The sequence below is a fragment of the Gymnoscopelus microlampas genome (assembly GCF_963454915.1).
Source record: "Gymnoscopelus microlampas genome assembly, chromosome: 13".
Lineage (NCBI taxonomy): Eukaryota > Metazoa > Chordata > Actinopteri > Myctophiformes > Myctophidae > Gymnoscopelus > Gymnoscopelus microlampas.
The window spans coordinates 8,720,851-8,733,286 of record NC_139950.1 but is presented as its reverse complement, the minus strand read 5'-3'; the positions used below and the strand labels follow the sequence as shown (position 1 = coordinate 8,733,286).

The 12,436-nt window shown below is 42.4% G+C and overlaps 1 protein-coding gene across 2 annotated transcripts in view; it reads right to left on the bottom strand.

Annotated features, from left to right (window-relative positions):
- LOC311058910 (poly(ADP-ribose) glycohydrolase-like) overlaps window positions 1–12,436 on the bottom strand; it is a 122,602-nt gene that overhangs the window by 70,011 nt on the left and 40,155 nt on the right. For both annotated transcript variants that reach the window (XM_084076441.1, XM_084076442.1), the window contains 3 exons: window positions 11,423–11,502; window positions 8,433–8,493; window positions 6,306–6,381 (listed from right to left, as the gene is read on the bottom strand). In XM_084076441.1, coding sequence (XP_083932567.1) covers window positions 6,306–6,381; window positions 8,433–8,493; window positions 11,423–11,502 — 217 coding nt within the window. The remainder of the gene's footprint in view (window positions 1–6,305; window positions 6,382–8,432; window positions 8,494–11,422; window positions 11,503–12,436) is intronic.

Here is a 12,436-nt window from a genome sequence, read left to right as displayed (position 1 = left end):
GCCTACTATGATCAAAAGTGCTCACAAGTGCAATTCGAGATTGGAGACCAAATCTGGTATTTTATCTTTGCTCACCCAGCTGGGATCAGCAGGGGAACCACAAAGAAACTCACTAAGAAATTCCTCCCTAGATGGAAAGGTCCCTACCTTGTGGTGGATAAATTATCCCCAGTAGCGTACAAGATTAAGATCCCCAAAACTCGGGGCGATCCAGAATTCAAATGGGTCCACAGAAATCAAATCAAGCTGCACACACCCCAAAAGGTCACCAGCGCAGCCGCGCCTGGCACGCCGCCAGGGCCATAGATTAAATCGGGAATATAAAGGGAAAACAAAGGCTCCCCTAGATAGGACCTCCAAAAGGCCTTAGGCAGTCGTACCTGAATATAACCGCACACTACTAAAACCTATTTGATGACGATAATTGTGACATGTATTAACCCAGTGGAAAGATCCACTAAAACCACAAACCGTTTAAACGTAATATGACATGTACTGTATGAACAGGATGTCTGGAGTTTTGTACAAGCAGATCTTCCCATATGCATGTGCATCCTGATGCTAACCGTATGTTGGTTTTGTTTTGTTTTTGTTTATTTCAGCATGAAAGGCCCACAAATACTCACACTCTTGTTGCTGTGCGTGGGAACTCGGACCCAACCGGAGCTCATAACAATAGCCAGTGCCACCGGGGTGGTGTTAAGAGAAAACACAGGCCTCCTGATCACTGATTGTAAAACCTACACCCATAAGGTATATATCCATCTCAGTCCCCGATCTCTCTACCAAGATCACCTTAGGACTGTAAATAAAAATGTCAACATCGACGCCGACACTCAGTGGTACGCCCAGGATACTATAGAACATGCCGAATGGGAGATCTCTAACATATTAAGGCAGCTAGAAAAGTACACACTGTCCCCAGAGGACCTAGCAGGGCTCACTACCCACAGGGCCAAGCGGTTCCTCGGGGCACTCTTGACCGCAGTCGCGGCCGTGGGGTCTCTTTTTAGTTTAGGTACCTCTGGAGTCAATGCCGTAAGCCTTCACACTATCAGACAGCAGATACTTGAACTCCAAGAGGACCGACCCCAAATCCAGGCCGCAATCCTACACCAATCCCACAATTTAGTGGCCATTGGCAAAACTCTCCGTGACACCATTGTAGTAGTAAATACACAAAGTGCACTGCTAAATAACACTCGAGTGGCCATGAACCATTTGCTCAAGGTAGTAAACATGCAGGCCGCTAATCGCCAAATAGTCAATATGCTAATGAATGACATGTTGAGAGAAATTAGCTCATCAGTGGACGCACTCTCTATTGGAAGAATCCCAACTTATCTTGTTCCCCTTTCTCTAGTCCAAGAGATCCTGGCCTCAGCGACCGGGGAAGCCATTAGCCTTACCCAAGCTCACCTGGCCTATTCATTAGGTAGTGCCCTTCCCCTGACAGTGGACCCTGAGAGAAGAGAACTCTCGTTCCTACTCACTCTCCCTGTCATTGAAAACCACAACATATATCGTTTAAAGGACGTAGTCAACCTGGGTGGCTGGCACGACGACACATACGTCAAGGTTACCACGCCAACCGTGGTAGCCTACCACGACAGCACCCCTGACCTCTATCTGGCCCCAAATCTGAAAATGTGTACTCTGATCAAAGACATCCATTACCTATGCCCTAGCAAGCCTTTTGTGAGGGATAACACCAATGGCATCTGTGGCCTTAAGCCCATGATAGATGACGCCAGGTGTCTGGCCCAATCCACTCATAGATCCCAAGTTACCCTTACCCAGGCTGAAATTGTAGGTCACAGATGGCTAGTCAACACCCCTGTAGATTTCGGTACCATTCGCTATGACGTGCATGACACTTCAAATCGTGTTGCACTACCACCACAGACCTTCTGGGTCACAGTGCCCAAAGGCTCCATTTTTCATGTAGATGAAATGGCTTTGTACCACTTGCCAGAGGAACAGTATCAAGCCGTGCTTGAGGTGTCCGGATTTTTTGACAAACATAAGATCGCTTTCGACCCAGACACCATTAGACAGATGTCAGATGAAGGTACCCAAACCATCGAATTATCCGTGTTAGATGAGGTCCTCGAAGCTAAGCCCACTCTGCTCAGCGACGACCATTTTACTCTGGCCGGCTCTTGGTCTGCCTCTGACACCCTGTTGTTCACTCTGGTCATATTAGGATACATCCTCACGGCAGCTATCACTTTCTTTATGGCCAAGCGTTATTTGCTAAAAGACCAATGCGTTACTAACCTCCGTTCAAGATGCCTTACCCCTAACCCAACCTCTGGAGATATAGAGGCTCCCGAGCTGGTTGGGCTACAAGCACCGTTTGAGGGTGATCGTGGCACTATGCCAAGCGCCCGCGACCCCTCAGTGTAACAACATAGGCTAGTGATCCACCTGACACCAATAAGGCCCGAGCCTATTGGAAGCATAACTACCTCCCCACCGCAAGGTGGGATGACCGTGTGTTTTGTATTTTGTTTAAAAAAAAAAAAACCTTTATATCAATTTTTTTATATAGCTTTTGCATTTGATTTTTTTTTTTACACTTTTATATACACTTGTCTTTGACGTTCTATTATTACTTTAAGTCAATGATAATTTTGGGTGCAATACCCGCCCAGACGGGCTTTTTGGTTTGCTGTTAGAAATTCCCTGCATGCGATTTTTTTTCCCCTACCCAAAAACCACCTTTTTAGGTTTCGAGGAAAACCTCATAGGTTCATTTAGATGTTAGACAAAGGTTGCATTTATACTATGCCTTTGACCTTTGTTCTTTTACGTGTTTTTTCTTTTTACTTCTTTCTCCCACTGGGCCCCCGTAGAGACTCAGAACCCCATGTCATACTGGGTAAACACTGGCCCTAGCCATAGTTAACTCTCCCAATTCTCGGACACAGACGGTCCTGACACAAACATGTTTTATTGATTTCTTTCCTTTGGCCCCTTTCAGAAACTTCTAGCCAACAGCCAAGCCCGGCTGGCTAAAAGCCCATAGAGAAAGAACACATACTTCACTCTCTCCACCTCTGTCCTTTCCCATCTGTGTCTTTACGTAGGTTGCATGCCACTGGACCATAGCAGTGTCGCCTTAGGGTTTATTGCCAAGTCTAATGGTGGCCGCCCCAGGAGGCCAGATGGAATGTATGTCCCGCTGTGTGTTGTCTCCCTGTTATCCAGTTGCTGCGTTCCTGTATGCCATGAGATGACCCGGACCTGCGGTCCGACCTCGCATGGCCTAAATGGGTGGTCTGTAGCAGATGTCCCGGATAAACAGGCAGATATGCGGGCAGACCATTAACCTTCAAAGGGCTAACACAACAAGCCTTTGAAGTCCCCAATCATCTTCATTCCCTAATGAAAAGACAACATTCTTCAAGATGCCCAGGAACAGAGCTAAGGTCTGCGACAGCTCAAAACCGACAGGAGAGCTTAAGACGGACTCGGTCCACTCGTTCCAGGACACCCCCGCCGTTGTCTCACGGAAGTGTGAAAGTTCATGCTGGCCCCGATGCGACCTCACGGAGCCGACACGACACACACACACCCACACACACACACACACACACCCACACACACACACGCACACACACAGGCACCCCCCCCCCTTTCCTTTCTCTACCTCTGTCTCTCTCTTTTTCTCTCGCCGCGCATTGAAAACCAAGTTTCGCCACCAAGAGATCTTCTGCACGTGACTTTGTAAGGAGACGCGAATAATGGACAATAATGTGAAATATATTACTGTACTGTAACACCATGTATATGCCTTGATGTAAAGCTGAAAAAGTAAGGAGGGCTCCTTCTGACCCAGGTCAGAAGTGCAGAGAAGGGCCCTACTTTCCCTGTTCCCCCCCCCGCGGTGACCAGGTCAGCAAGTCTGGCCACCGAGATAAGCAATTGACATTAGCATGAATTATGTCACTTCAAAGACATGTTCCACTATAAGAGCTTGCAGCACCCGCTGTTCATCGCTCTGGTACCCAACCAACCAACCCACCTGAAGTAGAGGATTCCACCTCCTTCAGGACTCTACCTCGGCAGACGCGGACACGCTGCCCCGCAGCACCAGGAGGCCTTCTGCGGCCTCTCTCTCTCTCCAGCCGCCGTCTTCCCCCCGGATCGCGCAGTGACCAACCAGAGGGTCATTGCGTCCTGTTTGATCGAGGACAGCCGCCGCGATCACTACCTCAGTCTGCCCTTACACTGAGCTACAGTCCTCTTTCGAACATTTTGTCGAATATTAGTATAAAGAGCCACGCCTGGCTCAAAGAACTTTCCACGGACCTTTTTCCTGAAACCGAGCCTCATCGCGTTCTCAAGTTGATGTGATGTCAATCTTTATGTCGTGTTTAGGAAATAGAGTTGTGACTGCTTTAAGAGAAAAGTTGTTGAGACCTCCTCACAAATGGTGAGGAGTCTTACAGTAACCGATCTCTCCCGTTAGGGTAGTTAAATTGACATGTGTGATCCACGGCCGTGGGTCATACTGCCAATTTAATAAAAGCAACTAAACGGTAACTCAGCGCCCCTTCTAATGAGGGGGTGTTCGACTTAACTGTCTCTATTCATAGGAATCATACCTTGATAAATCCTTGTAATTGTGAAGCCTGAATAAACCCTTTTATTATAACCTAAAACCCCTGATATTTGATGTCTCTTTGTCTAACCAGTTATAGAGTGTATTTCTTTGTTGAATGACATTTAATTTTACGCAGCCAAGAACTCACGTTACACAACCGTGACGTAGTTCAATATAACAGTGCAGATATACCCATATGTGGACTGTTATATTTGTAATTGTTTCATAAGTTGTATTTATATGATTTATGAAATAATTACGTTCTCGGTGATGAATACGCTGTGATATTATCACCGTATCTGTTACATAATTTGTTGGGGTCCTTGACATGAAAAAGTATGAGAGCCACTGATATAGCGACATACGTTTTTTTCAGAAAACTGTTCTTAGAAGCCATTTGTAAAGATTTGCACACACTTTTCAAAGAAATAGCAGATCTACAAGCTCATAGCTTGTATAGCTTGCTATTTTTGAATAGCCCAAAGAACTCTAAAAATGACACAGATGCGTTCCCGGATTGAATGGGTAAACCCATTAAGACCTGGAACTGTGTCATTTTTAGATTTGAGCTAAAAAGCATTATTTTACACTTTGGGCTATTCAAAAATAGCAGATATACAAGCTCATAGCGCGGCACCGAGTGCCGCGCTATGAGCTTGTAGATCTGCTATTTTTGAAAATGTGTGAAAATGTGTGCAAATCTTTGAATATATATATTTTTAAAGCGTACATTTTCAACTCAAATATTTGCTTCTGGGGGGTCCCTGGAACAAAATATTTTGATGGGGGTCCGCGGCCAAATACATATAATTTTGGGGGTCCTTGACATGAAAAAGATTGAGCACCACTGATATAGAAACATACGTTTTTCAGAAAACTGTTGAGATTTAGGAGACATGTAGAATCGGCTTCAGGTCTCAATGGGTTAAAGGAGAAATCCGGTCATTTTAAGTGTTATGTTTGATGTGTGTCAAATCACTTACCAACGTATAAATGAAAATCGCGTAAATCCACAGAGCCCCCTATCGACCCCCACCGTTGTCATTGTAGGAGGATATAGAATAGCCCAAATTCGCCTATTTTAACCAATGCAAAGTCTGTTTTTTTGCTTCTAGTACTCATTGTTGAGTCCCATGATAATGTAACAGGCGCTAAAACTCCCGACAAGCTAACGGCTAATAACAGAACGAGCTAATGCTGGTTGCTGGTTTCTCTCCCGACCTGGCAACCTGGGGCTGCCATTCAGAGAGATAAGCAGCCCCAGCGTTAGCTCGTTTGTTATTAGCCGTTAGCTTGTCGGGAGTTTTAGCGCCTGTTACATTATCATGGGACTCAACAATGAGTACTAGAAGCAAAAAAACAGACTTTGCATTGGTTAAAATAGGCGAATTTGGGCTATTCTATATCCTCCTACAATGACAACGGTGGGGGTCGATAGGGGGCTCTGTGGATTTACGCGATTTTCATTTATACGTTGGTAAGTGATTTGACACACATCAAACATAACACTTAAAATGACCGGATTTCTCCTTTAACAGCAGGGGCAAAAGCTTTCTGCTTGTATTGTATAAAAAAGTGCTGGTGGACCGGCTGGCTGGCTGGCTCTTTGGTGTAGGTTCACCCTCCAGACAGACAGTGTGCAGTGTCAGAGCTAAAAAATCAATCAATCCATCAAGAGTGAGAAGGTCCATACCTGCAGCATCCCGTATCCATCATCCTCAATCGTCCCCTCACAGGTGATATGAAGCCTCTTCAGCAAGGTCTGGGAACTTAACGTGGAACATGGGAAGATGTTAATCATTGCCTCACTAAAGATTGACACACAGTATGATGGGAGCTATCGGTGTTAAGTACGGCACTTACTTTACTTTGAGTATGTCCAATTTTCATTACTTTATACCTCTACTCCACTACTTCTCAGAGGCAAATATTGTAATTTGTTTTACCTAGTTAGTTACCTTATGGGTTTAGATTATTGTAAAAAAAAAAAAAAAAAAACATACATTAAAGATGCAGTGCAGTGACATTTTCGGTCGTTTTATTTTCAAGGTTCAGTGTAAAACGTCGTCTCAACCTGGTCTCAACCAATCAGAAGGTCCCATCCATTCAGGCTATGGGACGTTGGAATCTCAATCATTTCAGCTGTGTGCAACGGGGCTAGTGTTTGTTTACAAGTGAGAGAGAGACGGCCAGTTAAGCACGTTTGCTACTATGTGGCTTATTTCTAACCTATAATGTTTTCAGATTTAAAATGAGTAATACTCCGTCTGGATGTCATCTTGAATGAGATTCAAAATGGAGTATCTCTGTAATTAAAATCAGCTGTGTTTGAAGAACGTGCAGCTATGGGAATCAAACAGGTGCATGTAATCAAGATTCATTTATATTCATGAAAGCTGTGTTATATGTCATCACGCAGCACGTTTTCGTTTACAGGAAGTAATTAAGATTGGCTTTTTAGGGACTTTTGATATAAAAAATACACAAAATCTTTTTTTATTTTTTTATTCTTTTGGCATCTATTGTTAGGTATGCCCATATGATGACCAGGGATATGCTCTAAAAGTGTGAAAAACATTTTTAATTTCACTACACCTTTAACAAATTAAGCCCCATTTTACACTTCTATTCTAAATATCAGATCTACGAACAAGCACACAACATCTGCTACCTTAGGAAGATTTGGACACATTTTGAAAACCTTTGAAGCAACTTGCCACAAATTCTGCAAATTCTGCTCGATGAGTACTTTTACTTTTGGTACTTTAAATGACGACTTTTCAACTGCTGCTGATGATAACATGTGTCTCAAAGGAGGGCTGACATGACAGAAAGGCAGAGTCCTCATGTCACTGTTCCGTCAGTTTGAAGAGCCCTGTACACGGTTTCACTGTGACACTCGCCTCGATCTCCAGGCTTTTATTTTCCTTCGCGTTTAACTGTGACACAGACAGTACTAGGTTTCAGTGTTTGAGCTCAGCATTGCATAACCTGATGGTGGAATGTGTCCCTAGTCGGTATATGGCTGGTAACCGGGGTGCCCGTGGGCAAAGTCTGGGAATATTAACCCCCCCTAGCCCGCAGAGGGAAAAAAAAGTAAGTAAACTAAGTAGGTAGGGAGCACATTCTTGTTTTGAAGTTAAGGAGCAGAATGACTAGAGGGTCTTAACCCATTAAGACCGGGAACGTATCTGTGTCAATTATTTTAAAGCAAACTTTTTTTTAACTAAGATCTTTGCTTCTGGGGATTCTACAAATGACTTCTAAATCCTAACAGTTTTTTTCAAACTCACATCAAGGACCTCCCAAAATGATATGTATTTGGCCGCGGACCCCCCCCCCCCCCATCTCAAAATAATTTGTTCCAGGGACCCCCGGCAGAAGCAAAGATTTACAAATGTTCGCTTTAAAAAAATATATACATATACATCAAAGATTTGCAAAAAAATCCCCACGATTTTTCAAAAAAAATAGCAGATCTACAAGCTGCGAGCTTGTATATCTGCTATTTTTTTGAATAGCCAAATTATAAAATAATTGTTTAAGTGGTTACGCACAGATGAGTTCCCGGTCTTAACGGCTTAAAAGACTACTTTGAGTCCCTGCCGCTCCCTGAGGGAAACCCCACACTAGCCATGGAAGAGCAAAAAAAAAACGCCGGCAGACTGGCGTTACGATGATATGCTCTAGAGATATCTGTGCAGAATTATTATTTAATGCTGTTTTTTTGTTATTCAATTACACCGTCTGCGTGTGTAAATGATGAAACACCAAAGTCCAAAGTGATACAGCGTCGTGAGAGGGTTCATATATAACGTACCTTTCCCAGTTGGGTGGATTACTCAGACACTGTCTGGTGAAGGTAACGAGACCCTTGGGCCCTGTGAGAAAGAAGGAGAACATGTCCACCGTCAATGACTAGTAAAAAAACGCACGTGCAAACACGCACACGCACACACACACACTAGGGCTGGTAACTTTCCTCAGAAATGATATTCAAATATTGGTCTTAAAAATTGGCAGATATTCGAATATATTCGAATATTATAAAAAATATATATATTTTTAAAAAAAAACTTTTTTTTATGTTTATTTGACGGGGACAATACAAAAAAACAATGTATCGAGTGCTCGGATCCAATAAAACATATATTTTGTTTGTTTTTATAACTTGATAAATTATTTTTTGTATTGTCCCTGTCAAATAAACATAAAAAAATAATTTAGAAAATCGAATATTAATTTTCATATTCGAATATACTAGGGCTGGGACTCGATTAAAAAAATTAATCTAATTAATTAGAGGCTTTGTAATTAATTAATCTAAATTAATCGCATTTTAATCGCACATCAATATTTGACCTGAGAACAGTGAGAAAATGTGTTTTCAAATGGATTTTGGTAAACGTCTTTAAGTACATGTTCTCAAGTACAATTTTGAGGTATTTTTTACTTTACTCAAGTATTTCCAATTTCTAATACTTTTACTTCTACTCCACTACATCTCAGAGTCAAATATTACACTTATACTCCGCTAAAATTATTTGAAAACTTTAGTTACTAGTTACTTTGTAGATTTTGATTATATTATTATTACAAAACATACAGTAACCACTTCAGCCCTATATCGGCCATTAGAAAATAGCCATCTACATGCATTGTGAGCTTGTAGATCTGCTATTTTCAAAAGATTTGAGTACTTTAACTGTTGGTACTTTAAATACATTTTGATACTTTTATACTTTTACTCAAGTACATTTTGAATTCCGGACTTTTAATTAGGGATGTCCGATATTATCGGCCTCCCGATATTATCGGCCGATATTAGCATAAAAATTGATATCGGGAAAATATCGGTATCGGTTTTTGAAAAAAAAAAATTTTTTTTTTTTTTTTTTTTTTTTTTTGCTTTATAAATAAGTTACAGGAGTTCTTACTGTATATGGTGTGTGTGATATGAAATTTGAGCTTACCCTAATCACAATAATCCCCGCATATATCGGTATCGGTTGATATCGGTATCGGTAATTAAGAGTTGGACAATATCGGTATATCGGTTATCGGTAAAAAAGCCAATATCGGACAACCCTACTTTTAATTGTAACATAGTATTTCTACATTGCAGGTAGAGTGTGTTGTCACTGTTGTTTTATCGTCGTTTAATTAATTAATTAATAAAAATAATCCGCGCGCATGTGACCCGCACCGCATCGCCCCCCCCCCCCTCTCCCGCGGGGCGGGGGTTCGGGGGGGCAGCCCAGCCAACATTATCAAGCAGGCTATCGGGTGCGCCGTCTTCATTCATGCTTTCATGCACTGCGTTGCCTGCGGTTTGTTGTTGTCTGAGACCAGACGAGACCCATGCATGTTGCTTGGTGCACCGGGACAAACGGTCCGTCTGAAACTCGTCCCGTGAGAAACGTTCCGCGGGGCAAAAATAAGTGCGATTAAAATGCGTTAATTTTTTTAACGCGATAATTTTTCTGTAATTAATTGATCGAAATTAACGCGATAAAGTCCCGGCCCTAGAATATACATATTTTCGCAATATTCGAATAATATTAAAATATCGAATATTCGTTTACCAGCCCTAACACACACACACACACACACACACACACACAAGTTAACCACTTAAGTCCTATAAACTTCTCGTATGAGGAATAGCAAAATAGCAGAAGTAGCTACTAGTGAAGCTGTTTTGAAAAATTACTAAATTCTACATCACAAGTTGGACTGGATCACATTGAGTGGATGTAAAGTTAAGATTTTGTGTATCGTGTTTAAAACGTTGCGGACAACCCCGTACGGCACTTCACGCAATATGACTTAAAAGCAGTGGTTCTCAAACTTTTCCATGTGAAGGACCCCCAAAATCTTATGTATTTGGCCGCGGACCCCCATCTCAAATATTTTTGTTCCAGGGACCCCCCAGAAGCAAAGATTTGAGTTACAAATGTTCGCTTTAAAAAATATTACTTATATTCAAACATTTGCACACATTTTCACAATTTTTCTAAAATAGCAGATCTACAAGGTCGCCGCGCTACAACTTGTATATCTGCTATTTTTGAATAGCCAAAAGTTTAAATTATGGATAAAGGGGTTAACATGATTGTGAAGCTTTATTAACAAATAAAGGACCCCTGGGGGTCCCCGGACCCCACTTTGAGAACCAATGACTTAAAAGGATCAAGTCACCCATTTTCAACCTTATCATTGATCCTCACTAATGCACATCAGAAGACGCCACCATTTCTGCCGACTCACTCTGTGTCTCAGAGGACGACCGTGGACAATTAAAAAAGAACCTGCCTACCAGTGACGTCATCGGCAGGCAGGGATTGGTCATTTCAAACAAGATAGAAAACTTTTTATTTGATTTTTTATTCAGGCAAGGACCATGGCTTCTATTTCAACTAGAACTTTCCAGGAAGAGAAAGGCTTGGAAATCCCCATCGACGATGTCATTGGTCCATAGCGCACCAATGAGACGCAGAGTGAGTCGACGGAAATGTTCGAAATGTCCCCTTAGAAAGGTGTGCAACTCTGAGACTGTACACATGGAACCAAATGGACCCGTCAGAGTCCATTTGGTTCCATTTCTACACTCTCGGGGGTCCCTGAAAAGCTTTGAGAACCACTGTGCTACATGAAATGGAACAGAGCCTTCATTAGTATCATTGGTAAGACCTGTGAAGAAAGTAAGGAAGAGGCCCAATTTCTTTCCAATATGGCTGCCATGCATAGAGCCTATATTGAGGTTGAAAATGAGTGACGTGCCATTTTAAAGGAGTACAATATGCTTACTGTTTTGTGCAACTCTTCGAAAGTAGCAGAACAGAGTTTTCAGTTTCTCGATCTTCTTTGGTGAAGAGCCCTCGAATAATCTGGAGAAGGAAGCAAAACACAAAGACAGGGATATTTGAAAATCTGACACCCCAATTGCATCGAGAAGGCTGCCGTCACAGTCCTTTAAAACAATGGATTTTTGATGTGTTTAACATGGGCAACTGTTACAGATTTTTAGACCACCACTGCCCTTTACCCACTTAAAACCTGGCAGCATCCGTTTTGTGGGGAAAGGATAATAGCAGTGAAAATAGCAGTTCGACAAGCTCACAACGCGTCGCAGCGCGACGCGTTGTGAGCTTGTCGAGCTGCTATTTTCCTGGGAAAGCTTTCTCCGCAATAACAGAAAACGGAAAAGACACTAGCAGAGAGCCCTGAGTGACTCTGCCACAGACTGTATAAATGAGATGGACAAAGCCACTCCGCTGCTTTCTACAGACCGAAAATGAAGCCGATTGTTCCAAGACTGTAGGTCCGCCATCTTTCAATATCGCGTCATATCGCGTCATATCCTGCAGAATGAGACCAGACCATTATTGGTTGGGTAGCTTGTCAATCAAGAGCGGGGGCGGGGAATGAATGCTATTGGTTGTGTAGCTTGTCAATCAAATCATCCCGCCCCTCCTAGAGAATAGCCTACTTTATCGTCAATTTTAAAATAAATGGGACCATAATTTAGCAAAACGCATATCCTGATGATTGAAAGGAGACTTTAAACTAGCGACTGGAAGCATATAGAATTTATGACAATTTTTATAACGGTAAGAAAATCTAGTCTAAAGTTTGTCAAAAAACCCATTCACTTGCGTTAAAATAAATTCTTTCTGACACCGCAGGTCGGCGCAGGGTAAAACAGCGCCACTCTGGCCATTTATAAGCTTCCGTGTTGGGCTCATCGTAAATATCCAAGACTTGCCCCTTGGACTCTGCTCAACCATACAGGCTTTAAATGGTTAAGACTTTCTGTCAAAA